Here is a 27,877-nt window from a genome sequence, read left to right on the forward strand (position 1 = left end):
GCCCGGCCCAGCCCCTGCCTGGGCGTCTCTAGGAATTCTGGTCTCCCGTGTTTACAAAAGCTGAATTCAGAGTGGAGCCCGCGGGGGCAGAGACGGCGTGAGGATGATCCGAGGGCTGGAAAACCGGCCTTAGGAGAGGAGGCTGACGGAGCTGGGCGTGTTTAGCCCAAGCAGGCGAAGGCTGAGGGGAGATTGGATTGCACACTAGAAACACGGCGGAGGGACAAACACGGGGGGGGTGTATTTCAGTTAGCGCCAGCGTGGACACAAGAACAAATGGACAGAAACTGGCCAGCAGGAAGTTTAGGCTCCAGGGGAGGCGAAGGTTTCTGCCCATCGGGGAGTGAAGTTCTGGAGCAGCCTCCCAAGGGGAGCAGCGGGGGCAAACCCCTAAGTGGCTTCAAACCGGAGCGTGATTGGTTTCTGGAGGGGCTGGTCTGCCAGCCAGGACAGCGCCTGTGGCCGATGCTGGTGATGGGGAGGGCTCCAAGGTAGGACGGAGAATCCTTTCCCGGCTTCTGGCTGCTGGGTCTTGCCCACATGCTCAGGGTCTAAGCGGCGGCCACATTTGGGGTCGGGAAGGGATTTTTCCCCCTCGCAGCTTTGCAGCGACCCTGGGGGGGTCTCGCCTCCCTCTGCAGCCGGGCCCGGGTCACGTGCAGGTTAAACTCGTGTCACTGGCGGTTCTATCTTTGAGTGATTGCTCATATGCATTCCAATGTAGGTGTGCACGCCCCGTGCACAGATTCCCGGAACTTTTTTCCCTAGCAAGCCCCGCAGGGCCAGCTCAGGCGCCCCTGGAGTGCCGTGCTCATGTTGCGGTATAAAGAGCGCTGCTGGCCCCCAGTCCCTTCTTTCTGCCTGTGACGGTTGCTGGAACTATCGCCTCTTGCTGTGTGCAAGTAGCACTCGTACCCTAGCTTGTTGATTGACTGTTCTTTAGAGTTTTCGTGTTAAGTAGTTGTTTATAGTGTTAATAGTTAAGTGTTAGATAAGTACCCCTAACGGGGATCTTTTCTTGGAGCCATGCCAGGCTCTTCAGGCTTTAAGAACTGTGATCTCTGTACTAAAGCCTTTCCGGTCAGCGACCCACACGACCATTGCCTCCGGTGCCTCGGGGAGCAACACAGACGTGACAAGTGCCGGATCTGTAAGTCCTTCAAGCCCCGACTCAAAAAGAAAGAGACGCTAGGCTGAAGGCTATCTTGATGGAGTCAGCGCTCCGGCCAGCGTCCGAGCCATCTCGATCACCGTCGGCACCGAGTGTGTCGTCGGTGCGGAGCGCACCTCCACCGGCACCATCCTCGACGCCGGCACCGAAGGTGCCAAAGAAGACGGCACGGTCCCTGACCGCACCTAAGGACTCCTCCCTGCTACCGCAGCAAGGAGTGAGCAAGGAGACACCCCAGCCACGGGCCGTGGAGATTACTCCGGCCTCAGTGTCTCCACGCGGGCTGCCTCCCCCACCTCCTGGGGGTGGAGGAGTGCACCTGCAAGGGCCGTCGACGCCGGAGGCGTTTACTGCGGCACGCACCCTCATGGCCATGCCTACGCCTCCGTCCCCCCCTCGGCCGAGGGACAAGGGACCTGCATCTCGGGGCAAACCCGCGCTGGGTGGTCCCAGGGGGTGGAGACGTCCTCAATCTAAGTCTCCATCCAGACGGTCACGGAGGGTGGAGTGCGTCGACTCCCCTCCGAGCTCCGACTCTAGGTCGTCGAGCGACTCGGTACCGCGGTACCGTGGGCGGTCCCGAGTCCATCGCCGGAGTCGCCGTCGGTCCAGCTCCGATCCCGGCAAAGGCCGTAGTTCGGGCTCGCGAACTCCGGTACGGAGCCCGTCCCGGCACCGGTCCAGGTCTCTGTCCGGTATATCAAGGGACAGTAGCCCACGACCGTCGGCACCGGAAACCCGGGAGCCTCCTTCCACGCCGGCACCGATGGGCCCGGCACCGACGACTTGGAGGACAGAGTCTCCTCCGCTTCGCCGGCACCGGCACCGCTCCCGCTCTAGAGGAGGTAAGCGGCACCGCAAGTTGTCCCGGCGTAGGGGCAGGTCCTCGACATCATCTTCCCCGGCCTCCTCCTCCCACCGGCACCGCAGACGTCGGCACAGGTCAACATCGTCGTCGTCCAGCCGCTCTCCACGTCGGAGTGGCAAGCGACGCATGGGAGGTTCTGGAGGCAAACGGGCTACGGTGCAGCAGCCATTACCCTTGCAGGCACCGGGTTGGGGCCAAGGGCCATGGCAATGGCCATACTGGGGTCCATGGAATGCTCCCATGGCCCAGGGGTCAGTGTCCCTGCAATCTGCAGGGGCTCCTCAGGTACCCCCACCGCCTAAAACACAGGGGCAGGTCTCAGAGGAGGACTCTGAGCCAGGAGAGGGACCCTCCACTGGACCCATACCTCCTTCCTCCTCCTCATCTCCAGATGAGGCGGCGGCCAGGGATCACAGGGCACCCCTGTTTGATTTCCGCGCCCATCAGGACCTCCTGGAAAGGGCAGCTGAGAACTTGGGCATGGAGTTTAAGCTCATGTCTGAGGAGGAGGACCCTTTATTTGGGCCCTCAAGGTCTCTGGGGCCATCTAGGGCTACCCTACCAGTTCATGACAGGGTCATGAAGATTGCCAGGAATCTCTGGCAGACTCCTTCCTCTCTACCTTCCACATCCAAGGCGGTAGAGAGAAAATACTATGTCCCCAAGGAGCCTTTTGAATTTTTGTATAATCACCCTGCCCCAAGCTCTTTGGTGGTCGATGCGGCCAATCAAAGAGACCGCCAGGGGAACCAGGGGAACACTCCCAAAGATAAGGAGGGCCGGAAAATGGACTTATTTGGGAGGAAAATCTACTCTACTGCAGCCTTGCAGTTTAGAGTAGCGAACCACCAGGCCCTGTTAGGCAAATATAACCTGAACCTCTGGGCCTCGATGCAACGGTTCGCAGCCACACTACTGCCTGACCAAGCGGCGGACTTTGCCACAGTGCTGCAGGAGGGGGAGGCGGTGGCAAATGCGGCCCTGCAGTCCGCCAGCGATGCGGCGGACACTGCTAGCAGGGCGATGGCCTCCGCTGTCGTCATGCGCCGCTGTTCTTGGCTTCAGGCATCCGGCCTGTCCCAGGAGGTTCAACAGGCCATACAGGACCTTCCCTTCGACGGGTCGGGGCTTTTTTCGGAGAAAACGGACGAAAAACTGCATGCCCTCAAGGACTCTCGGGCTACCCTGAAGTCCCTTGGGCTGTATACCCCCCAGGCCTCAAGGCGTCAGTCCCGGCCTCAAGTCCAGAGGCAGCCGCCACCCCCACCAAGGCAGGCGCCTAGACCCGCCCAGCAGAGGAGAGGTCGTGAGCGCTATCGTGGGCCCAACAGAGGAGGCCGGCAGGGGTCCTCTGCTGGGGGCCAGCAAGGGCCTTCTAAAGGGGGTAATGTTAATAAACGTTTTTGACCCTGTGCAGGAGGGTAGTACTCTTCCTTCTCCCTCTCTTCTTAACCGACCGTTTGCAGATAGGCTCCGTCCCTTCTTCACAGAATGGGAAGCCATTACTACGGACCGGTGGGTCCTAGAGGTGATCGCTAAGGGTTATACCCTCCAGCTCACGGCTTTTCCCCCCGACTCCCCCCCTAGGATGTCCCCCATTGGGGACCCTGCCCATGCTCAGCTCTTGCTACAGGAGATTGATTCACTCCTGGAGCTGGGGGCGGTAGAGGAAGTCCCGGTGACAGAGCAAGGTCGGGGATTTTATTCTAGATATTTCTTGATCCCCAAGGCGAAGGGAGGGCCTTAGACCCATCTTAGACCTACATCGTCTGAATAAGTACATCAGACGCGTTAAGTTCCGCATGGTTTCCCCCGCCACGATCATTCCGGTCTTAGACCCTGGGGATTGGTTCGCTGCCCTGGATTTGAAGGACGCGTACTTCCACATATCTATATTACCCAGCCATAGAAGGCTCTTACGGTTCATGGTAGCCGGGCGACACTACCAATTTCGGTCCCTACCCTTCAGGCTCTCCTCAGCACCCAGAGTCTTTACTAAATGCATGGCAGTGGTGGTGGCCCTCCTGCGTCACAGCGGGGTACAGGTCTTCCCCTACCTGGATGACTGGTTGATCCGGGGGAAGTCGAGGGCCCACATGAGAAGTAGCTTACGTCTCACCTGCGAGACATGCACCAGACTGGGGTTGCTTATTAATGAACAGAAATCCACTCTCTCCAGTACAACGTATAGAGTTTATTGGAGCTACATTGGATGCGGTTCAGGCCAGAGCCTTCCTCCCACAGACTCGGTTCGAGGCAATGGCGGACATTATCTCTGATCTCCACAGGTCCCCCACGACGACGGCCAGACATTGTCTGCAGCTGTTGGGACATATGGCAGCCTCCACGTATGTAGTGAGGCTGGCTCGCCTTAGGCTTAGGCCTCTACAGGCATGGTTAACCTCGGTGTACGTGCCAAACAGACGTTCTCTAACTAGAGTGGTCATGGTTCCCCCACAGGTGCTGTCCTCCCTCAATTGGTGGAGGGACCCAAGGGAAGTGATGAAGGGAGTCCCGTTCAGAGACCTAACCCCATCAGTGACGCTCATCACAGATGCATCCGATATGGGATGGGGAGCCCACATCAGTCACAATCGGGGCACCCAGGGGCTGTGGTCACCCGAGGAAAGGGCTCTGCACATCAATGTGCGTGAGCTCAGAGCGGTCCGCTTGGCCTGCAAGGTTTTCCTTCCATTTCTGAAGGACAGGGGTGATCCAGGTCCTCATGGACAATATGGCGGCTATGTTCTACATGAACAGACAAGGGGGAGCACGCTCCTCGGCTCTCTGCCAGGAGGCTATCCGCCTGTGGGATTTCGCGGTGAGGCACGATTTTCACTTATCTGCCTCTCACCTCCTTGGGGTCAGGAACAACGAGGCGAACCGCCTCAGCAGGTCGTTCTCACCCCGCCACGAATGGTCCTTACACCAGGACATAGTGACTTTAATCTTCCAGAGGTGGGGTGTTCCCCATCTAGACCTGTTCGCGTCAGCCTGGAACAGGAAGTGCCCGAGGTTTTGCTCGCTCAGGGGTCGCGAGCCGGGCTCGTTGTCAGATGCATTCCTGATAGACTGGACAGGGGGCCTAATGTACGCATTCCCCCCCATTCCGCTCCTGCCCAAGTCCTTCTCAAAATCAAGAGGGACAGGGCGAACATCATCCTTATCGCCCCAGCGTGGCCGAGACAGCATTGGTACAGCATGCTGCTCGACCTCTCCATCTCCGAGCCGATTCCGCTACCCAGACGATGCGACTTGATCTCCCAGGACCAGGGGCGCTTGTTGCACCTGGACCTGAACTCCCTCCACCTTACTGCCTGGAGACTCTGTGGCTGACGGAGGGAGAGAGAGCCTGTTCCCTACAGGTCCAGCAGGTTCTCCTGGGTAGCAGAAAACCATCCACGCAGGTTACGTACAGGGCTAAGTGGAGGAGGTTTTCGGGGTGGGCAGAATCTAAGGGGTTACAGCCGAGTCTCTCCCCCATACAGGCTATCTTAGAATACCTACTGCACCTTAAGCTGCAGGGCTTGGCCCTGGCTTCCCTCAAGGTACACCTGGCAGCCATTTCGGCCTTCCACCAGCCGATGGATGGGCAGTCCCTATTCTCTCACCCCATGTCAGTGAGGTTCCTTAAGGGGGTGGAGAGGACCTTCCCTCAGGTCCGGGACCCGGTACCGCCATGGGACCTCAATTTGGTCCTTAACATGTTGATGAGACACCCCTTTGAGCCCATGGCCACATGCTCCCTTCTCCTTCTGTCTTGGAAGGTAGCCTTCCTGGTGGCCATTACCTCGGCTAGGAGGGTCTCCGAACTAAAGGCACTGACCTTGGAGCCCCCCTACACTGTTTTTTATAAGGATAAGGTCCGGCTCAGGCCCCACCCAGCATTTATGCCTAAGGTGGTGTCCCAGTTCCATTATAATCAAGATATTTTACTTCCTGTGTTCTTTCCAAAACCCCACGGTTCGGAGGAAGAAAGGAGAGGACATTCGCTGGATGTCAGGCGAGCCTTGGCCTACTATATTGAGTGGACCAAGCCTTTCCGGAAGTCGACACAGCTCTTCGTGGCTGTGGCGGACAGGATGAAAGGCTCACCTGTCTCCACCCAGCGAATCTCCAACTGGATTACCGCCTGCATCAAAGCATGTTATGAGCAGGCAGGGGTGCCCTTTCCAGGTGCGGTGAGGGCACACTCAACTAGAGCCCAGGGCTCCTCCGCGGCCTTCCTGGAGCGGGTGCCCCTGCAGGACATCTGCAGAGCAGCGACCTGGTCATCGGTCCATACGTTCACGTCGCACTACGCCATCGTGGAGCAGGCAAGGGAAGATGCGGGGTTTGGCAGATCCGTGCTGTCAAGAGCAGGTCACCGATAACTCCTACCCTCCTCCAAGGTATGGCTAATTAATCACCTATATTGGAATGCATATGAGCAATCACTCGAAGAGAGAAAACAAGGTTACTTACCAGTAACTGTTATTCTTCGAGATGTGTTACTTAGATCCATTCCAAACCCACCCCCCGTCCCCGCTGTCGGAGTCGGCAGAAAGAAGGGACTGGGGGCCCGCGGGGCCAGCAGCGCCCTTTATACCGCGACATGAGCGCGGCACTCCAGGGGGCGCCTGAGCTGGCCCTGCGGGGCTTGCTAGGGAAAAAGTTCCGGGAATCTGTGCACGGGGCGCGCACACCTACATTGGAATGGATATGAGCAACACATCTCGAAGAACAACAGTTACTGGTAAGTAACCTTGTTTTCCCGTCACTCCCCGTGGCTGGAGCCGTCCGTGACTCAGGCCGAGCTCAGGGCTGTCCCAGGCGGGCTGGGCTGGGCGAGGGGCTGCGGCCGCCGGGTGCAGGAGGTCGGACTCGCACCAGCTGATCTTGATGCTCGGCGCTGGCCCTCGAGTCCTGGAGGCTGCAGAGGGGTTAAACCGGGCGCCCCGCCTGCAGTATCAGCTTCCCTCTGACTCTTCACGTGTCTCCTGGACCCGCTGCGGCAGGAATCAGAGCCTCCGAGCTGCTCAGAAGGACGGACGGACCCGCGGGAGGGAACTAACGGACGCAGAGCGCAGCTGGGCAGCCCTCGCCCGGGGCAGGTAGGGCACTGGCTGCTCCCTTCCCCCAGGATTCAGCCCCGCCCCACGGTCAAGGATCGATCTGGGGCAGGGCACCGGGGCAGCAGTTCCCGGGCAGGTGCCAGGCATTGGGCGAGGGCATCCTGGGGCCTTTTCCCGGGCGCTAGAACAAAGGCTGCAGACTCCGGGCCTGGATCCCGGGTCGATCCGGGCGGTGGGAGGGAGCCAATGGGGTCACCCCGGGTTGGCACTGGGGGTGGGGGTGTGGAGCAGGGTCTGACCTTGGCTGTAACTACATCTCCCAACCCCTGAATGCTGACCCGGACTCTTTCACCCACCCCCATCCTCGTATCTCTGCCCCCTGCTCGCTTAGCCCTCAGGCCATGACGCAAACCTGACTCCTGACCCCTTCAACCCAGCCCATGTCACTGCTGATCTGGCCCCTGGGAGTCAGCCCCGACCCACTCCGCCAGCTACTCCCCCCCCAGACACGCCTGTCCCTCCTGCTCGGTGACCCCGCGCCAGGCGATCCAGCCACTCAGCCCCGTTGCCCCACGTTGGCGCTGGCTGCGCCTGGCTCACGCAGCAGGAGGGCGCTGCAGAGCGGGCACATGCTGTGCTGGTCAGACAGAGGCATGGCGCGGCTGCAGGGGATAGCATGGAGTGGCCGGGCGGGGGAGCCCCCAGGGACGCCTGCTCCGTCAGCACGGCCGAACATGGGCTGGGGTCACCACCGATTTTCAGCTGGCGAAAAACTGAAGGGGAAATGGTAGTGATGTTTCGGTTCAAAAGAGCGGTTTGTGTCCAAACGGAGCTGGGTTGTTTTCCAAACAGGCACAGAAAGGGTAAAAACTGCCCAGAAATGCCCTGGGAGGTGAATCGGTTCTGGGGTCTGCGGAGGGTTCGTGCTTTGAGATCTCGTTAGTGAGAAAAGAGCAGCCGGATGAGGAATTATCCACACAGTCGTTTATTTAAGCTGGTAACTGCTGTTACAATACCTCAAGCTGCTAGAATCATAAATCAGGCGCCTGGGAACCGAAGATCCCAAGAAAGGGGAAGCCCATTGTCCTTTCTGTAAGTGAGTTGCAACCAGGGGGTAGACCTGCCACGCTGCGCCTGCTGGATCCTCTACAGGCCGGCGGAGAGCTTCGGGGCAGGGCGGCACCCGGGGGGTCCTGATATACTCTTTCCCCCCCAGTTTTAGCAATAAGCTCATTGGTTACATCTCAGTCCACTTGGGGATTGAGTCCTAACATTTGTTATTCTCTCTGCTATTGGCACTTAGCCAGGGACCAATCCACTATAAGCTGCAGTCACTTCTTTACAACTTCTGCTGACTTCTTGCTGGCTTAACCTGGTTTTGTGGTTAGCCTAGTTTCCTACAATTGACCTAGTTTTTCGCAGTTAGCCTACCACTGCGTGTCGGCCCGAGTTTATGCCCAGGTCATGAGGCACCCTAGCTTTTGCTCATGGGGCCTAGCTATTGTTACTTATGCTAACTCAGGCCTAGCCATTGCCACTTACACTGCCCTGCGTCACAAAATTCTTCCGCTCCTTACAGGTTTGGGGGTCGAATGGTTTGACGTGTTGTTGGGAACTGAAGTTCCCAAGGGGGCGAGATTCATCTTCAAAAAACCATAAAAAAGGTAAAAAACTCACCCAAAATTAAATGAAAAAAAATTTGGGGGGTCAAAACGTTTCCTTCAGCCCCTAAACTTATTTACTTTTCGGGTGTTTGCTTCGGCGAGAACACCAGACACCTTCCTCTTTGGGTGGAGTCGAAACCATTTTTCCCCTGGATTTTCTGGCCACTGAATGAAAAAGATCCACCTCAGCTCAGCCCGTGGCTCCAGGGCAGCCGGACAGAGCTTGGAGACGGGGTGGAACTGAGACAAGAGGACTCCGTGCTCCCCCAGTCATCACAGCCTCATGTACTGGATCCTCACTCCTCCTGGGGAAAGAAAGGGGGGCAGGGCGGCACTGTTCTCCCGATTGTACAGATGGGGAAACTGAGGCACAGAGCGGCTGAGACGGGGGATGGTTAGGCTTTGCAATGCTGAGTGCAGCGATGCCTAAACACCTTTAAAAATCTGACCCGAGTGATTTTCCCGGGGAGTCTGTGATGGAGAAAGGATTTGACCCCAGGTCCCAGGCTCACGCTCTGACCACTGGACCATCCTGCCTGTCCAGCAACAGCCCCGCCAAGTACAATTAAAGGGGCACCGGCCGGGGGTGTGCAGCCATGCGCAGGATTGCCAGGGCTTGTCTGCACCTGGGCTGAGCTGCAGTGGGCGACACTTGTGGGTGGGGGGGCCTGGCCCTGTATCTCATTGCCCCCTGCATCTCGCCTCCCCCCGCGCTCACCCTCCCCGCTCTGTGTCCGTAGGCCGCCTGCCTAGCGCGATGGAGATCCCCATGCCGGCCCCCGTCTGCCTGATCGAGAACAGCCCGGCCGGGGAGCTGCGGGTGCAGCAGGAGGCGCTGCAGGTGCTGGCGGAGATCGCCCAGCCCGTGGTGGTGGTGGCCATCGCCGGGCTGTACCGCACCGGCAAGTCCTACCTCATGAACAAACTGGCCGGCAAGAGAACGGGTGAGACAGACGGGCACCGGGACACCTGGGTTCTCTTCCCTGGCACTGGGAGGGGAGAGGGGTCTAGTGGTTAGAGCGGGGCGTTGGGAGCCAGGACTCTTGGGTTCTGTCACTGCTTCTGTCCCAGCTCCGCCCGTCTCTCCCCCAGGGTTCTCGCTGGGCTCCACAGTGCAGTCTCACACCAAGGGCATCTGGATGTGGTGCGAGCCCCACCCCCGCCGGGCCGGCCACACCCTGGTGCTGCTGGACACAGAGGGACTGGGCGACGTGGAGAAGGTGAGTGGGGGGCGGGCGGACAGTGTGTGAGAATCAGCCAATTTGCAGAGCAGGCTGTAAAGCCCCTTGACACGCAGGTCCTGTTGGGACTTGTAGTTCCCAGGGGTTGCTGGGAATTGTAGTTCAGGGCAAGGCATGCTGGGAAAGGGGATGAGCTATTTAAGGAGCTCCCTCTGCTAAGAGCCAGACTCCTAGCAAAGGAGCCCCTTGCTGGTGAAGGAGGTGGTGTCTGAGGTAGAGCCGACACCCTTTGATTGGGGCAGTGCCGGTGCTGGGGTGCAGGGGATGCCGTGTGGGGGCTGGGAAGGAAGGCCGAGGTGTGTGGCTGGAAGTGCTTGGCTCGCCCTGGGAGAACTGTTGAGATATAGAAAAACTTTCCTGTCCTGAATCGTGATGAAAAGTCAAAATGGGGAAAAGTGGCAGGGACTGAAAATGGGAAACGTGTCCTGGGGCTGGGTCATGCAAAAGAAATTGGTTAATTTTCAAACATTTAATTTTCATTTTCCACTTTTTTCTCTTTCTTAACTCAGTCCAAATTTACCAAATCACTGGCAGCGAGGCAGCGTTTTGCCTCGAAAAACGGGACGTTTCCGTTTACAAAAACAGCCGGTCGGGTCGTTTCCACAATTCTGACATTTTTTTGCCAATAATTTTTCAAGTTGGGAAATTCATCTCAGCCGACCCTGTTTCACCCCTGGTTTTGGTATCAACAATTCGACGTCCTTCTGTGAAAGTTTCCCAAGCTGTTGTCGTGCTGGAGCACAGGCCTGGCATTCGGGAACCCGGGTTCAAATCCCTGCTGGATTGCCCCTTGAGCTTGGACTCAATTTCCCATTTAGACGATGGGGCCAACGCCCCGCCCTGCCTGCCAGAGGGAGTGTGAAGATAAATACAGTCAGCCTGGCGAGGGCTCAGTCACTGCAGATACGATGGATCTGTTGAGAAGGATCCCGCAGGCTTGGCCGCATGTTGGCATCTCCCTGCCGTAGGCGGAGGGAGGAGCCGGCATCGCCAGCCACCAGGGGGCCAAAGATGCATGAGAGCAGCTGAACCCCCTGCCCTGCTCTGCAGGCTGCTGAGGCTGCACCCCTGGGGCGGGGGGGAAGGGGGTGTCGCCGTCCCAAAGCTTTAACGCAGCCACACGGGTCAGAAACTTACTTCAGTAACAGGCGAGCAATGGGAGCCCCTCCCCTTCACGTGCCTCCGAGAGCTGGGGATTTCCTGGGGTGTGTGGGGGGAAATACGCCAACCTCAAATAGCGACTCTCCCGGCTCGAAGAATGGGAATTCACTGGACCTGGCAGCGAGAGCCCTGGGCTGGGCTTCCAGAGAGCTGGGCCAGTCTGTGCCCTGTGCCTCAGTTTCCCCCTCTGTGCCAAGGGCTGGTGATCCCGCCCTGTCCTGCGAGGGGCTGTGAGCTCTGTGGCTGGGACGCGTTCAGGACGGTGACGGTGGGTGTCGTTCCAGGGTGACACAAAGAATGACACGTGGATCTTCACGCTGGCCGTGCTGCTCAGCAGCACCCTGGTCTATAACAGCATGGGCACTATCAACCAGCAGGCCATGGACCAGCTGCAGTATCCTTGCCAGGCAGCTGGGTGGGGGGGCCCATCTCCTTGGGGAAGGGTCCCGCAGTTCTATCCACACACTTCACCCCAGCGAAAGGGTAACCCAAAGCGCAGTGTGTGTTCCATGGCGCCCTCTAGCAGCCACTCCGTGTAAGGGGGTAACAACCCACTACTGCCCTCTGCTGTGGGGTCGCTCCTTCAGCTCCAGTGCTGCTGGTGGCTTCTCCTAGATCCTGAAAGTTGTGGGTTCAATCCCGGCTTCCGCGATGGTGAAGGAATATCCTTCCCTTCGCCCAGTCCTTTCTGAGCCCCCATTGTAGGTGGGCTGGGGGGCCCTGAGGGAGAGGGACCCCTGTGGGGGCAGTGCATCTCTGGTTCCTTAGCTGGCCCCAGCTACGTGACGGGGCTGACGGAGCGCATCAAGGTGAAGGCGGCGGGCGGGGGCGGCCGGCAGGAGGAGGATGATTCGGCCGAGTTCGTGCACTTCTTCCCGGCCTTCGTGTGGGGCGTGCGGGATTTCACGCTGCAGCTGGAGCTGGACGGGCGGGAGATCAGCGAGGACGAGTACCTGGAGAATGCCCTGAAACTAAAGCCAGGTAGGGGAGCGGTGCTGGCCCCATGGCGGTGCTAAGGGGTGCCAGGCTGCATGCGGCAGTGGTGGTGAGCTCCCTGGCAGTCAGGGCTGGCCCCAGGGTGCACCATGCTGCACGGGGGTGGCAGATTTTGCATGAGCCACAAATATAAGCAGTCAACACTTCATGGGCGTTACTGGTTCGTGGGAGTTGGGGCATTTGCTGTCTCCTCCCCTCCAGCCCCGTGAATAGCGAGGTCTCGCCATGCCAGGGGAATGTTTCCAACAGCTGCCCCGCTGCCCCCCAGAAGCAGCCGCATCTCAGTGCAGGTCTTCTGCCCAGCTCCCGTCTCTTCCCCAGGCAGCAGCCAGTGAGCCCAGCTGTACAACCTGCCCCGCGAGTGCATCCGCCAGTTCTTCACGGCCCGGAAATGCTTCGTCTTCGTCCAGCCGGCCGGTCAGAGGGACCTGGCCCGGCTGGAGGAGCTGGAGGAGGATGAGCTGGAGCCCGAGTTCCAGGAGCAGGCGGCCCAGTTCTGCCGCCACGTCTGGTAGACGTCGCAGCCCAAGACTATCCCGGGTGGCCACGTGGTGACCGGGGCCAGTGAGTGTCGGTGGCCCGTGGGCCAGGGGTCAGCAGCTCACTGTGCCACGCTGGGACCAACAGGGCTCGTGGGGTGCTGGGCAGGATGAACCGAGCTGGGTGCGGTTCCCCAGTGGCCGGCACTGGTGGGGCTGATGCTGGCACCTGTGCTCAGCTTTGGGGTTAGGAGGGGCACTGGAAAATCGTCAGGGGCAGAGCAGAGGCATAGAAATTACCTGCCGGGGGGGAAGTGGGTGGGGGGAGACCAACAGAGCAGTTCTGGTTAGCGGTCCCAAAGGGCTCTTGGGCTGCAGAGAAAGGCAGAGCAGGGCCCCACAGATTGGGGGTGAAGCTGGGTGTGTCCCAATGAGAGACAAGGCTCGGAGGGGACCATGGTGCATTCCTGGCTGGGATGGGGGAGTGGAGTCCATCTGGGGGTGATGGGGGCATGTCCCAGGCTCGGCATCCGTCCTGCAGGGGGAGGGCAGGTCAAGGGGTGCAGGATGCGGCAGGGAGCAGCCAGGTTTCTGCAGGGTGCGGTGAGGCTGTGGGAGGGGCTGGGCCTCATGGCATGGCCCCTTCCCCCTCTGACTGCACTGGGCACCCTGGCACTGACCCCGCCCCTCCGGCAGTGCTGGGGAACCTGGCAGTGACCTATGTGGATGCCATCCGCAGCGGGGCGGTGCCCTGCATGGAGAGCGCGGTGCTGGCCCTGGCGCAGATCGAGAACTTGGCGGCGGTGGGGGAGGCCGTGGCTGTGTACGAAGAGCAGCTGGCGCGGGGGGTGGCACTGCCCACGGAGACGATGCTGGAGCTGCTGGAGCTGCATGCCCAGTGCAAGCGGGAGGCGCTGCGGGCGTTCATGGCGCGCGCCTTCAAGGACGAGGAGCAGCAATACCAGCAGCAGCTGAAAGTACCAGGGACCCCGCCCTGGGGGCACCCCCCACCTGTCCCAGTTTGGTACCAGCCCACAGGGGAATGGGACGCGGGGCCTTTCCGCTCCAGGGGCGCTGGCTGCCATCTCCCGTCTCTCCGCAGGACAGGCTGGACTCCAAGCGCGATGAGCTGTGCCGCCGGAACGAGCAGGCGTCGTCGGACCGGTGCTCGGCCGTGCTGCAGGATCTGTCCCAGGAGCTGGAGGAGCGGATCTGCGAGGGGAGCTACTCGGTGCCCGGGGTTACCAGCGCCTCCTGGACGACCAGCGGGAGATGGTGGAGAGATACTGGCTGGTGCCAGGGAAGGGGATCATGGTGAATTGGCTTAATGGCATTAACTGGGGCTGGGACCAGGACACCTGGGTTGTGTCTGGGGTGGTGGATCTGGGTTGCACACGCTGCCCGCGGGCGCCCTAAGGCGGGGAAGTGCTGATGGTGTTGCTGGATCCTGCTGTGGGGCTGTGGTCCAGTCTCTGCCTTGGCTGATGGGATGAGAGGGCAGTGCAGAGGTTCCCGCTGGTCTGGGGTCCCTTGGTATGTGGGGGGGAGGATGCAGGTGGGAGGGGCTGTGGGCCCGGCTCACCCCTTTCTCCCCGGTTCCCCCAGGCGGCCGAGGTGCTGCAGCAGTTTCTCAAGTCCAAGGAGACGGCGGTCCAGGCCGTCCTGCAGGCAGACCAGAGCCTCACGGACAGACAGAGGGAGATTGAAGGTGACCTCAGAGCTGGGGCCTGTAGTCCTGTGACCTACACGGGCCCATGGATCTGGTGATCCCTTGGCCACATTGACTCAGCCCCCCAGAACCCTATGGCCCCATAGACTCGTGACCCCTGGGCCCCCGACATCCCTTGCCCCATGGACCCAGTGACCCTTGGCCCTCACGGCTCCATATATCCTGTGACCCCTGGACCCCAGAGATGCTTTGACCCATGGCCAGGGCTGTGCAGCCCCATAGATCTGGTGACACAGTGTAGGGGATCTGTAGCCTCACAGACCCGGTGATCCCAGCACCCCATAGATCCAGTGATTCCAGGGCCCCGTACACCCACTGCCCCATGGACGTGGTGACCCCAGAGGCAGGGCTCTGTGGCCCCAGAGCCCCCTGTCCCTGACCATGTGTCCCCCACAGCGGAGCGGGCGCAGGCCGAGGCGGCCGAGCGGGAGGCCCAGCTGCGCGAGGAGATGCAGGCGAAGACGGAGCAGCTGCTGCAGGACCAGGAGCGCAGCCACCAGGAGCATGTCCAGCAGCTGACAGCCAGGATGGAGGAGGACAGGAGGCAGATGCTGGCTGAGGAGCAGCGCGTGCTGGACCTGAAACTGAAGGTATCTGCCCTGGTGACCCCCGGGGAGCTGGGACTGGGCTGTGTAGAGCGGGCGGGGCTGGGAGCCAGGACTCCTGGGTTTTCTCGCAGCTCTGGGACGGGAGTGGGGTCTAGTGGTTAGAGCAGTGGGGAGCCAGGACTTCTGGGTTCTCTCCCAGCTCTTCCCCCGCCCCGGGTCCCCACGATTCCGTGTCAGTGGCGCTAACCCTCGGCTCTGTCCCCCAGGAGCAGGAGCGGCTGGTGCAGGAGGGGTTCCAGGGGGAAGCGGTGCAGTTGCAGAAGGAGGTGCAGAACCTGCGGGATGAGATGAGCTGGAGCCGGCGCTCCCGACGCTGCGTTGTCTGCTGAGGATGGAGACCCAGAGGGATCCGCGGGGCAGGGCTGGGCTGGCTCCCTCCCACCAGCCTGTCGGAGACGTGGGGGTCTGGCTAGAGTGTTACCTCACAGACTGGGATCTGCTATTAGTGTGCTCAGGAATTGACACGACTCTCGTTTGATAATGACAGAAAGGCTTTAATTACTACACTTATAAACATATAAAATGAGCCCCCAAACCAAAAGTCCAGTATATTTTAGCTGCAAAAGCGATTATCCTCACCAATGCAGGCAAGAGGCGGTGATGGTTTCTTAGCAGCTTCCCCCGAGAGCCTGGATCCGTGGTCTCAGAAGGCAGCTGGGCAAGATGGTAGTTCTTCTCAGCTTCTTGTCAAGAGTGATTCTTCTTCTCTTAAAGCTCGCCTGCTTGCTTATATCCATTGCTTCTCTTTTATATTCTTCAATCCAATGTTTTTCAAAGCATTTTGGTAATTTGCATGAGTAAACACAGGAATTCCAGAAAACAATACAAGAGGGACAGACCCATGTGCTTTACTTAGTGAAAAGGTGCTAGCCATCTAGATTTATTCTTTAGTTTCAGTGTTCCACCCTTCAAACAAAGGGGTATTGGGGTTGTTGTGATTAAATTGAGCAATACCTGTGGTGGCATCCAGCCATTAGCTTTGATCAGAAGGTATTTTGAGAGGTCTGGAGCCGTGGAGGTCTAGCACGCCCTGCATTTAACACATTGCTGTTTACTGCATAGATGAGTTACTCCCAGAGGATAAATTCATTAGGGAAAATGGTCCAGACAAGAGAGGCAATTAATAAACTGTTATCTTAATGAAATACCAGACATACTTTGAGAATAGAAAGACAGCATGGGTGTGTTGCAATGAGAAACAATCACCCCTTTTCAAAAGGGACTCCAGCCACCATTTCACATATTCTGCAATATGCACGTATTAATTTGGTAGTTTAATTTTATAAGTAGGCCCAGCTTAGCTGAAGTTCCACGGTCTACAAGAGTCAACCACTTGGGCTGTTGTACTTTTGGGGATGGGGGACTTCTGAATTCACGCTTAATGCTGCTTGATAGAGGAAAGCTGCACGCACCGGTGTGCTATTGTAGGGTCTCATAACCACTGCAGCTGCTGCTTGTTCTGGTTTGTTATTGCAGAGTCTCTTGTACACCCCGCTGCTGCTGATACTGCTGTATGCGCTGGCATGTTATTGTAGGGTCTCTTGTAAACCCTGGTGCTGCTGTGTGCCATGGTGTGTTATTGGGCCTGCCTCCAGGGAAGGCGGAGGACGGGGCTGGGGAGGAGGCTTGGCAGAGTCCTTGGATGAATCTAATAAAAATGTATTTTAACTCCCCTGCCCCGGACTCCTGAGGCCTGGGGGTGGCAGGGTCGTTTGCGGGGGGACGGGGTGGGGGGTGTGATCTCAAGGGATTTCTCCTTCAATTACTTTGTGGTCCACAAAGCCCCCACATCGGCCCATGGGATGGGGGCCTCCCCCTACCCCAACCCCAGCCCTGCCCCAGGGGTCCACGTGGACCCCAGGAACCAGGACAGAGCTGGCTTTGTGTGCACAGGCCTGGCTCTGGGAAGGGAGTGGTGTCTGGTGGTTAGAGTAGGGGATGCTGGGATCCAGGATGCCTGGGTTCGTTCCCTGGCTCCTGTACTGCCAGCCTGTGTAATTTTGAGCTAATCATGTCACCTTTCTGTGCCTCAGTTTCCCCCCTGCCTCCCGGGGCTGTGAGGACGAGTGGGTGGTGCTATCTACACACACGGTGTTAATCCGGGGATCTGCTGCCAGCAGCCCCGAATCCTCTTTCTGCCCCTATGGCCGTGTAAGTGCCCCCTGCTCCTAGGGCCCTCCACCCTGCCGGTGCTGTAACGGAGCCTCCAGGTGCCTGAGCTCAGGGCCGAAGCGCCCTGGGTGGGGGGAGTGGTGGGACGTCTCCAGATATGTCTGAGCTCTGCTCCCAGCCCGTATCTGGTGTTTGACCTGGAGCGCGAGTGACAAAGCCCCCGTCCCGTCCCCAGCAAAGCCTCTCCCGGGGTGAGGCCAAGACTGCGTGGAGGGAGGTCCCCCCCCCCGCGGGGATCTGCATCTCACTGGCGCTGCCCTCCTGTGCCAGCTGCCCCAGAGGAATCCAGGGAGAGCGTGACTCTCCTCCCAGGAGCGGCTCTTCCGTTCCCTCCTCCTTGAAATAAACGAACGGGGAAGGAAATGAGTCCCTAGAAGCAACTTTCGGATGGCAGCACGGCGGGGGAGGGGGCGGCCTAGAAGCCCAGTGAGAACGGGGGGCGGGGGGAGCAACAGTGCCAGGGATATTTTTTTTTGTAGTAAATTCCATGGTGGAGAAGCATCAGGCAGTTCTCGTGGGCGGCAGAGGACTCCGAGAACAGACGCCACCCACAGGACTTGAGCAATGGCACGTTTTAGCGCCCGTGCACGCTGCCCATGGTGGGCCCAGCACCTCGGCCAGGAGCCATCGATGGATCCGTCCTCCAGGGACTTATCTCGTTCTTTCTGGACCCAGGTCTCCCTCTGGCCTCCCAGCGTCCCCTGGCAGGGAGTTCCCCAGGCTGCCTGTGCGCTGGGGGAAGTCATCCGCGAGTCGGTTTTACACCAGCCGCCTGTTAATGTCACTGCGTGACCCGGGGTTCGGGTGTTGTGCGAAGGGGTGAACAACACTTCACTGGTGACGCTCTCTCCGCACCAGTAAGGATTTTACAGCCCTCGATGATCATATCCCCTGGGTCGGCTCTTTCCTGAGACGAACAGTCCCCGGCTTTTTAATCTCCCTCAGGCAGAAGCTGGGCCCTGCCCTGCCGTGCCCCTGATCGTGTTCGCTGCCCTGCTCGGCCCCTTTTCCAAGGCTGACAGATCTATCTGGAGCTGGGGCCGGGGGTGGGGCCCAGAAGCGCAGGCAGGAATCACAGCCATGGGGGCGCCAGGGATTTATAGAGTGGCAGCGTGAGACTTTGTTTGATCGTCTGTCCCTGCTGCACATTGAACAGATATTTGTAGACCTGTCCATGTTGCCGACTCACGCACCATGGCAGGGAGGGGACGATGGGGTCTGGCAGCTCTAAATACGGGTGAACACGTCTGAGTCAGATGGAAACCGAAAGCAGCCGCTGCCTTTCCTAGCACTGGGCTACATCTGTGATTTACTTTAACCCTTTAACATTTCTCTGATGGTTTATTTCTTTCTTTTTACAATAAACCTTTAGTTTAGACACTAAAGGATTGGCTGCCAGCGTGGGATTTTAGGTAAGATCCACACTTCTATTGCTCTGGTGCTGTGGCTGACCCTTTGGGATCAGAGGGAACCTTTGTAGTAAAGAGCAGAGAGTTCTAGTAACTGGTCTCTTTACTGGACCTGGTGCTGATTTGGGAGCCTGGAGCTGAAATGCAGTGAAGGGGCTGTGGGCGTTGGTGGACTGGCTTCTTGATATCCAGTGTGGGGTAATCAGAAGCAGTTAGTGGCTGGTTGGGAAGCCGGGCTTCAGTGTCACCCACCAGCATGGGGAGAATCTGCTCTCCTTTTGCAGCCTGCCCTGACCTTGGCATTATCAGTTGGCTACCTTGGGCACGGTCGTATTACACAAAGCTTTGCTAAAATCAAGGTCTAGCATGTTCACCACGTTCCCCACATCCACAGAGTCAGTCACCACATCAGAGAAGGCAATCAGGTTGGTCAGGCATGACGTGCCCTGGTGAATCCATGCTGACTGTTCCTGTCACCTTCCTAGTGCTTCAGCATGGATTCCTTGGGGACCTTCCCCATGATTTTGCAGGGGCTGAGGTGAGGCTGACAGGTCTCTAGCTCCCCGTCTCCTTCTTCCCTTTTTTGCAGATGGGCGCTAGATTTCCTATCGTCCGGGACCTCCCCCGATCACCACCAGTTCTCAAAGATAAGGCCAATGGCTCTGCAATCACACCAGCCAACTCCCTCAGCGCCCTGGGGTGCATCCGGCCCATGGACTTGTGCATGTCCAGCTTTCCTAAACAGCCCCGAACCTGTTCCTTCACCACTGGGGCTGCTCACCTCCTCCCCGTTCGGTGCTGCCCCTGCAGTAGTCTGGGAGCTGACCTGGTCTGCGAAGAAGGAGGCAAAAAAAGCATTGAGTATTCCTGGGCTCTCTCCCCGGCTCTGGGAGGGCAGTGAGGTCCAGTGGTTAGAGCAGAGGGCTGGGAGCCAGGACTGCTGGGTTCTATGCCCATCCAGCCTGTTCCTCATTGGCCCTCTCTCCGGAGGTGTGGGTTTCCCCCTCGCTAAGGGCTGCGATGGGCTCCGTGATCCAATGATCCTTTTCAAACCCAGCCTTGGGGCGATTTAATGGGGCTCCAGGGGCCGCGGGGGGACGGAGGCTGGGAATTCCCGGGCACACACACACACTGAGCCGGTGCCAGCTGGTGTCCAGCCGGGCCTCTGCCCAGCTGCCCCGTACCTGCGCTGGCCAGCCCGGCTCCGTGCCGCATCACAGCACCGCCGGGCGGAGTTAAACCGGCGCCGCTTCTACTTTCAGTTTCCCTCTGACTCTTCACGTGTCTCCTGGACCCGCTGCGGCAGGAATCGGAGCCTCCCAGCTGCTCGGAAGGACAGACGGACCCGCGGGAGGGAACTAACGGACGCAGAGCGCAGCTGGGCAGCCCTCGCCCGGGGCAGGTAGGGCACCGGCTGCTCCCTCCCCCCAGGCTCAGCCCCGCCCCACGGCCCCGGATCGCTCTGGGGCCGGGCACCGGGCAGCAGTTCCCGGCGCTGGAGGAAAGGAAGCGGCGGCTGCGGGTGGATCCCGGCTCGCTCCGGGCGCTGGGGGGAGCCGATGGGTGGCGCGGGGCAGGCGGGCGGGGAGCCCCAGGGACGCCTGCCCCGGGCACGACGCTCCGTCAGCACGGCCGTGCATGGCCCGTGGACCCAGCGCCGCTTCCTCGGCCGCCGGGGGCTGCGTCTGCAACGAGACCCGCCTCCGCCCCGCAGCCCCGGGCGCTGCGCCCCCTTCCTGGGCGCGGCTCCCCTCGGCCGGCTCCACTCAGCGCTCGCGGCCGCCCCCTGGGGCAGCGCTGCCATCCGCGGGCCGCGAGCAGAGCCCGGGCTGCGCCGGGGCCGGGGCCGGGGCGTCGGACTGAGGGTGAAAGAAACGCAGCCGGGTCACGGCCGGTCTCCAGCCGGGGATAACTGGAGGGGAAACGGCGGCACCGTCTGGCTCCGAAGGGGCGGTTCGGGTCTGAGCCGCGCTGGGTTGTTTTCAAAGGACGGGCACCGAAGGGGGGAACCCGCCGAGACAGGCCCGGGGGGTCGGTTCGGGGCCGAGCGGTTCGACGTGTCGCTGGGACCCGGAGTTCCCAAGTGGGGCCAGATTCGCCTTCAAAAAACATAAAAAAGGTAAAAAACCCGCCCAGAATGAAATGAAAAATGATCATTCCGGGGTCAAAACGTGTCCTGCAGCCCCCGAACGACTGAACACCGGACACCGGCCCCTCTGGGTGGAGTCGAAACCATTTTCCCCCCTGGGTTTTCCGGCCACTGAATGAAAACGATCAACCTCAGCTCAGCCCCTGGCTGCAGGCGGCCGGACAGAGCTTGGAGACGGGGTGGAACTGAGACAACAGATCTCTGTGCGCCCAGGGAGTCCATCCCCGTGGCCTCTGGCTGTGCTGTCTGTGGTACTTGTATGGACTCCGTCATTGCAGCCTCATGTATTGGACCCTCACCCCCTGAGGGGGGCCAGGGCAGCGCTGTTATCCCATTGTACAGATGGGGAAACTGAGGCACAGCTGAGAGGGGGATGGTTCAGCTTTGCAATGCTGAGTGCAGCGATGCCTAAACACCTTTAAAAATCTGGCCCAAGTGATTTGCTCGGACAGTCTGTGGTGGAGCAAGGACTTGACCCCATGTCCCAGGCTCACGCTCTGACCACTGGACCATCCTGCCTCTCCAGCAGCAGCCCCGCCAGGTACGATTAAAGGGGCACCGGCCGGGGGTGTGCAGCCATGCGCAGGATTGCCAGGGCTTGTCTGCACCTGGGGTGAGCTGCAGCGGGCGACACTTGTGGGTGGGGGGGCCTGGTCCTGTATCTCATTGCCCCCTGCATCTCGTGTCCCCCCGCGCTCACCCTCCCCGCTCTGTGTCCGTAGGCCGCCTGCCTAGCGCGATGGAGATCCCCATGCCGGCCCCCGTCTGCCTGATCGAGAACAGCCCGGCCGGGGAGCTGTGGGTGCAGCAGGAGGCGCTGCGGGTGCTGGCGGAGATCGCCCAGCCCGTGGTGGTGGTGGCCGTCGCCGGGCTGTACCGCACCGGCAAGTCCTACCTCATGAACAAACTGGCCGGCAAGAGAACGGGTGAGACAGACGGGGCACCGGGACACCTGGGTTCTCTTCCCTGGCACTGGGAGGGAAGTGGGGTCTAGTGGTTATAGCAGGCGGATGGGAGCCAGGACTCTTGGGTTCTGTCACTCTGTGTCTGTCCCAACTCCGCCCGTCTCTCCCCCAGGTTTCTCGCTGGGCTCCACGGTGCAGTCTCACACCAAGGGCATCTGGATGTGGTGCGTGCCCCATCCCCACCGGGCCGGCCACACCCTGGTGCTGCTGGACACCGAGGGGCTGGGCGACGTGGAGAAGGTGAGTGGGGGGTGGGGTGTGTATGAGAGTCAGCCAATTTGCAGAGCAGGCTGTAAAGTCCCTTGACATGCAGGAGCTGTTGGGACTTGTAGTTCCCAGGGGCTGCTGGGAATTGTAGTTCAGGACAAGGCATGCTGGGAAAGGGGATGAGGTATTTAAGGAGCTCCCTCTCCTAAGGGTTGGACTCCTAGCAAAGGAGCCCCTTGCTGGTGAAGGAGGAGCTGTCTGAGGTAGAGCTGACACCCTTTGACTGGGGCAGAGCCGGTGCTGGGGTGCAGGGGATGCCATGTGGGGGCTGGGAAGGAAGGTCCAGGTGTGTGGCTGGAAGTGCTTGGCTCGCCCTGGGAGAACTGTTGAGATATAGAAAAACTTTCCTGTCCTGAATCGTGATGAAAAGTCAAAATGGGGAAAAGTGGCAGGGACTGAAAATAGGAAACGTGTCCTGGGTCTGGGTCACGCAAAAGAAATTGGATAATTTTCAAACATTTCATTTTCCTTCTTTTTCGCTTTCTTAACTCGGTCCAAATTTACCAAATTGTTCCATTTAGGAAAACAGCCGGTCGGGTCGTTTCCACAATTCTGACATTTTTTCCCAATAATTTTTCAAGTTGGGAAATTCATCTCAGCCGACCCTGTTTCACCCCTGGTTTTGGTATCAACAATTCGACGTCCTTCCGTGAAAGTTTCCCAAGCTGTTGTCGTGCTGGAGCACAGGCCTGGCGTTCGGGAAACCCGGGTTCAAATCCCTGCTGGATTGCCCCTTGAGCGTGGACTCAGTTACCCATTTAGATGATGGGGCCAACGCCCTGTCCTGCCTGCCAGAGGGAGTGTGAAGATAAATACATTCAGCCTGGCGAGGGCTCAGTCACTGCAGATATGATGGATCCGTTGAGAAGGATCCCGCAGGCTTGGCCGCGTGTCGGCATCTCCCTGCCGTAGGTGGAGGGAGGAGCCGGCATCGCCAGCCACCAGGGACCCAAAGATGCATGAGAGCAGCTGAACCCCCTGCCCTGCTCTGCAGGCTGCTGTGGCTGCACCCCTGGGGCGGGAGGGGGTGTCGCCTTCCCAAAGCTTTAACACAGCCACACAGGTCAGAAACTTACTTCAGTAACAGGCGAGCAATGGGAGCCCCTCCCCTTCACGTGCCTCCAGGAGCTGGGGATTTCCTGGGGTGTGTGGGGGGAAATATGCCAACCTCAAATAGCGACTCTCCCGGCTCGAAGAACAGGAATTCACTGTGGCCTGGCAGAGAGAGCCCTGGGCTGGGCTTCCAGAGAGCTGGGCCAGTCTGTGCCCTGTTCCTCAGTTTCCCCCTCTGTGCCAAGGGGCTGGTGATCCTGCCCTGCCCTGCGAGCTCTGTGGCTGGGACGTGCTGGGGACGGTGATGGTGGGTGTCGTTCCAGGGCGACACAAAGAACGACACGTGGATCTTCGCGCTGGCCGTGCTGCTCAGCAGCACCCTGGTCTATAACAGCATGGGCACTATCAACCAGCAGGCCATGGACCAGCTGCAGTATCCTTGCCTGGTGGCTGGGAGGGGGGCCCATCTCCCTGGGGAAGGGTCCCGCGGTTCTATCCAAACGCTTCACCCCCAGTGAAATGGTGTCCCACAGCGCAGTGTGTGCTCCACAGCGCCCTCTAGCAGCCGCTCAGTGTAAGGGGATAACAACCCACTACTGCCCTCAGCTGCACAGTTGCTCCGTCAGCTCCAGTGCTGCTGGTGTCTGTTGCTGGACCCTGAAGGTTGTGGGTTCAATCCCTGCTTCCGGGATGCTGACTGAATATCCTCCCCTTTGCCCAGTCCCTTCTGAGTCCTCATTGCAGGTGGGTCTGGGGGCCCTAATGGAGAGGGACTCTATGGGGGGGGCAGTTCATCTCTGGTTCCTTAGCCGGTCCCAGCTACGTGACGGAGCTGACGGAGCGCATCAAGGTGAAGGCGACGGCCGGGGGCAGCCGGCAGGATGGGGAGGATTCGGCTGATTTTGTGAGGTTCTTCCCAGCCTTCGTGTGGGCCGTGCGGGATTTCACGCTGCAGCTGGAGCTGGACGGGCGGGAGATCAGCGAGGACGAGTACCTCGAGAACGCCCTGAAACTAAAGCCAGGTAGGGGAGCAGTGCTGGCCCCAGGGTGGCGCGAGTTGGTGCCAGGCTGCATGAGGCGGGAGTGGTGAGCTCCCTGGCAGTCAGGGCTGGCCCAAGGGGGCACCATGCTGCACGGGGGTGGCAGATTTTGCTTGAGTCACAAACAAGGAGTTGATGCTTCGTGGGTGTTACTGGTTCCTGGTTGGAGTATTTGATGTCCCGGCCAAATCCCAGCTTGGATGGTTCCCCTCCAGCCCCCGTGGATAGCGAGGTCTCTCCATGCCAGGGGAATGTTTCCAACAGCTGCCCCGCTGCCCCCCAGAAGCAGCTGCATCTTGGCGCAGGGCTCCTGCCCAGCTCTCATCTCGTCCTCAGGCAGCAGCCAGCGAGCCCAGCTGTACAACCTGCCCCGTGAGTGCATCCGCCAGTTCTTCCCAGCCCGGAAATGCTTCGTCTTCATCCAGCCGGCCGGCCGGAGGGACCTGGCTCGGCTGGAGGAACTTTCGGAGGCTGAGCTGGAGCCCGAGTTCCAGGAGCAGGCGGCCCGGTTCTGCCACCACGTTTGGGATACGTCACAGCCCAAGACCATCCCGGGTGGCCACGTGGTGACCGGGACCAGTGAGTGTCCGTAGCCCTCGGGCCAGGGGTCAGCAGCTCCCTGTGCCATGCTGGGACCAACAGGGCTCGTGCGGTGCTGGGCGGGATGAACCGAGCTGGGAGGGGTTTTCCGGTGGCCGGCACTGGTGGGGCTGATGCTGGCATCTGGAATCTGGGTGCCTCCCAAGGAGAGAGGAGGCTCGGGGAAACCACGGTGCATTCCCAGCAGGGATGGGGCAGTGGGGTGTATCTAGGGGTGATGGGGGCATGTCCCAGGCTCAGTGTCCATCCTGCAGGGGGGAGGGCAGGTCAAGGGGTGCAGGGTGAGGCAGGGAGCAGCCAGGTTTCTGCAGGGTGCAGGGAGGCCATGGGAGGGGCTGGGCACCATGGCATGGTTCCTTCCCCTCTGACCTCACTGGGCACCCTGGTGCTGACCCCACCCCTCCGGCAGTGCTGGGGAACCTGGCGGTGACCTACGTGGACGCCATCCGCAGCGGGGCGGTGCCCTGCATGGAGAGCGCGGTGCTGGCCCTGGCGCAGATCGAGAACTCGGCGGCGGTGGGGGAGGCCGTGGCTGTGTACGAGCAGCAGCTGGCGCGGGGGGTGGCGCTGCCCACGGAGACGATGCTGGAGCTGCTGGAGCTGCACGCCCAGTGCGAGCGGGAGGCGCTGCGGGCGTTCATGGCGCGCGCCTTCAAGGACGATGACCGCCGCTTCCAAGGGGAGCTCATGGTACGGCCCCTCACGCTGGCCCCAGTGGTTACGGGATAGTTGCCCTGCTGTGGGGTGGGTGGGGCTGGGGCTCCCCTGACCCTGTTCCCCGGGGTCTCCTAGCCCGGGCTGTGCTTAGCTGGAAAGCCGAGGTGCCAGGCCAAGGATACCCTGCCCAATCTCCAGCCCAGCCTCTGCCCCATTGGGGTCTCTCCTGGCTCCCCTCCCTGCCTCTCTGAACCCCCCACACTGCCTCACTCCCGGCCTCTCTGTGCCCATCCCGGCAGCGCTGCCTAGAGAAGCAGAAGCAGGCCCTGTGCCGGCACAACGAGCTCATCTCCACAGACCGCTGCACGGCCGCCCTGCTGGAGCTGGCAGACGAGCTGGACGAGCAGATCAGCCGGGGGGTCTACGCGGTGCCCGGGGGCTACCGGCGATTCTTGGATGCCCAGCGACAGGTGGTGGAGAGATACCGGCAGGTGCCGGGGAAGGGGATCCAGGTAGGAAAGGGCTGGAACCTGCCTGTGTGTGTCTGCGACCCCCGTTCTGCAGCCTGGGCAGTGCTGCTGACAACCGGACATCACCTTCCCCAGCCGGGCAGTTCCTGGATCCTCCCCAGAGCAGGGGCAGCATCAGAGCGTGAGCCCAGCCCACCCACGTACCCTTCCCCCGCCAGCGTGTCCCAGGGACCTGGTTCCCGTGGCCCGTCCAGCCCTCGACTGCTGTGCTGGGACTGCTGGAGGGGGAACGGTCAGTGCCCGTGGGTGGGGCGATTTGTGCTTTAAAAACCAGGTTCAGGCCCCGCTCAGCCAGAACAGGCGCTGAGGGTGTCGAGTGGGAACCGAAGGATGACTCCGGGGCCGGATGGGAGCCCACGTTCCCTAGAGGGGAAAGGCCCCATGTCCCAGCCCCACCCGCCTGAGCCAGCCAGTTCCCCGTTGCTCTCCGGTGCTGTGATCCAGAATCCAGACCCGGATCTGGATCCCCAGGCAAACCCCCTGAGCCTGTGACTCCCGCTCTCCAACCCCAGGCTGACGCGGTGCTGCAGGAGTTCCTCCAGTCCAAGGAGGCCGTGGCCCAGTCCATCCTGCAGACAGACGAAACCCTGACAGAGAAGGAGAAGGAGATGGCAGGTACCCAACGGGGGAGACGTTGTGCCACTGGGGTGGGGGGAGGGACACAGAGTCACCGTGGTGCTCCTCGCGCTGACCCACGGCTCTATCCCCATCCCAGCCCTCAAAGTCCAGGCCGAGGCAGCCGAGCGGGAGCAGCAGATCCTGCGGCAGAAGGAGGCTGAGCTGCAGCAGAAGCTGGAGGACCAGGACCGCAGCTACCAGGAGAACCTGCGGCAGCTGCAGGAGAAGCTGGAGGGCGACAGGAAGAAGCTGCTGGAGGAGCAGGGCAAGATGGTGGATCAGAAGCTGAAGGTAGCGGGGGGCCCGTGGGTGCTTGGAGCTGTGGGGGTGACCCGCAGGATGGGCAGAACCCGGTCGAGGGCGCCTCAGCCTGCCCAGGGGTGGGAGGTCTGTGCATGGGGCAGCCGGGGTGCTGGCAAATGGCAGGCAGGGGGCAGGATACCAGGCTAGATGGGCCCATGGGGCAGAGCCAGTGACAGGATTGCTGGTGAGTGCAGTGCGGGGAATGACACGTGCACATATACAGCAGGGAAAGGGGGACACACACACACACACACACACACACACACACACACACACACACACACACACACACACACACACACACACACACACACACACACACACACACACACACACACACACACACACACACACACACACACACACACACACACACACACACACACACACACACACACACACACACAGCGCGCGCGCGCGCTCCGGGGTTGTCTCCTCCAGCAGGGTGCACAGGGACAGACCCAACCCCAGCCCCCCTCCCCTGGGCTCTCATCCGTCCCAGCCCTGCCCCACACTATTACCGTGACCCCTCCTAACCCATGGGAAGAGGCTGGGGTCCCCCCTGACACTCTCGCTGTTCCCCAGGAGCAGGAGGCCCTGCTGAGGGAGGGTTTTCAGAAGGAGGCCGGACGCATGGCGGACGAGATCCGCCGGCTGCAGCAGCAGAGCGAGGAGATTCAGAAGCCGTCGTGGATCTCTTCCGCGCTGGAGACGTTGGGTGAGGTGGCAGGGCTCGTGTTACCCGGTTTCATCGGCAAGGCTGTCGGGGCCGCCGGCCGCTTCTTCAGTCGCCTGTTCTGATGAGGAGCCTCACCACCTGCTCGCCCCTCCACCCCAGCGCCCCGTTCACCCGCGACACCCCCCGCCACAGGACACTCCTGTGGTGAGCAGCTCAGTAACTGCCAGCAAAGTGCTGGGTCGTTCTGACTGCAACGCCGAGGGCCCCCAGCCCCCATGCTGCGTGGGCTGGGCTGGACCCCGGCTCGCGGGGGAGGAGGAATATCTCACCCCACAAGGTGTTGCAGGCAGGTTGCATTGTGGGAGTCTCGCCACCTCAAGATGCTCAAGTGCTGTGGGAGATGGATACCGGGATGGATGGGCCCATTGGCCTGATCTGTGGGGCAGGAAACAGGCCAGGTGGCT

At 60.3% G+C, this 27,877-nt stretch overlaps 1 protein-coding gene and 1 pseudogene across 1 annotated transcript; both read left to right on the plus strand.

Moving 5' to 3' along the window:
- Positions 1 to 9,499: 9,499 nt before the first annotated feature.
- On the plus strand, positions 9,500 to 15,300 carry LOC137143996 (guanylate-binding protein 1-like; annotated as a pseudogene).
- Positions 15,301 to 21,425: 6,125 nt separating this feature from the next.
- LOC137143994 (guanylate-binding protein 1-like) lies at positions 21,426 to 27,535 on the plus strand. The gene is made up of 10 exons (XM_067534078.1): positions 21,426 to 21,627; positions 21,779 to 21,906; positions 23,310 to 23,419; positions 23,806 to 24,008; positions 24,363 to 24,605; positions 25,036 to 25,316; positions 25,583 to 25,795; positions 26,326 to 26,428; positions 26,529 to 26,722; positions 27,320 to 27,535. Exons 1-10 carry the CDS (start codon positions 21,441 to 21,443, stop codon positions 27,533 to 27,535), a joined length of 1,878 nt encoding a protein of 625 aa, XP_067390179.1. The 5' UTR covers positions 21,426 to 21,440.
- Positions 27,536 to 27,877: the final 342 nt, after the last annotated feature.

Source organism: Emydura macquarii, unplaced genomic scaffold, assembly GCF_026122565.2.
Source record: "Emydura macquarii macquarii isolate MOO-44397 ecotype Brisbane River unplaced genomic scaffold, CSIRO-AGI_Emac_v2 contig_3384, whole genome shotgun sequence".
Classification (NCBI taxonomy): Eukaryota; Metazoa; Chordata; order Testudines; family Chelidae; genus Emydura; species Emydura macquarii.

What these genes read in the sequence shown, in the direction of transcription:
- LOC137143994 (XM_067534078.1), top strand. Translation starts at nt 21,441, where the DNA reads ATGGAGATCCCCATGCCGGCCCCCGTCTGCCTGATCGAGAACAGCCCG. An exon ending in CAGGCCATGGACCAGCTGCA is followed by an intron (nt 23,420 to 23,805) that starts GTATCCTTGCCT and finishes AGCCGGTCCCAG; the next exon opens with CTACGTGACGGAGCTGACGG. An exon ending in GAAGGAGAAGGAGATGGCAG is followed by an intron (nt 26,429 to 26,528) that starts GTACCCAACGGG and finishes TCCCCATCCCAG; the next exon opens with CCCTCAAAGTCCAGGCCGAG.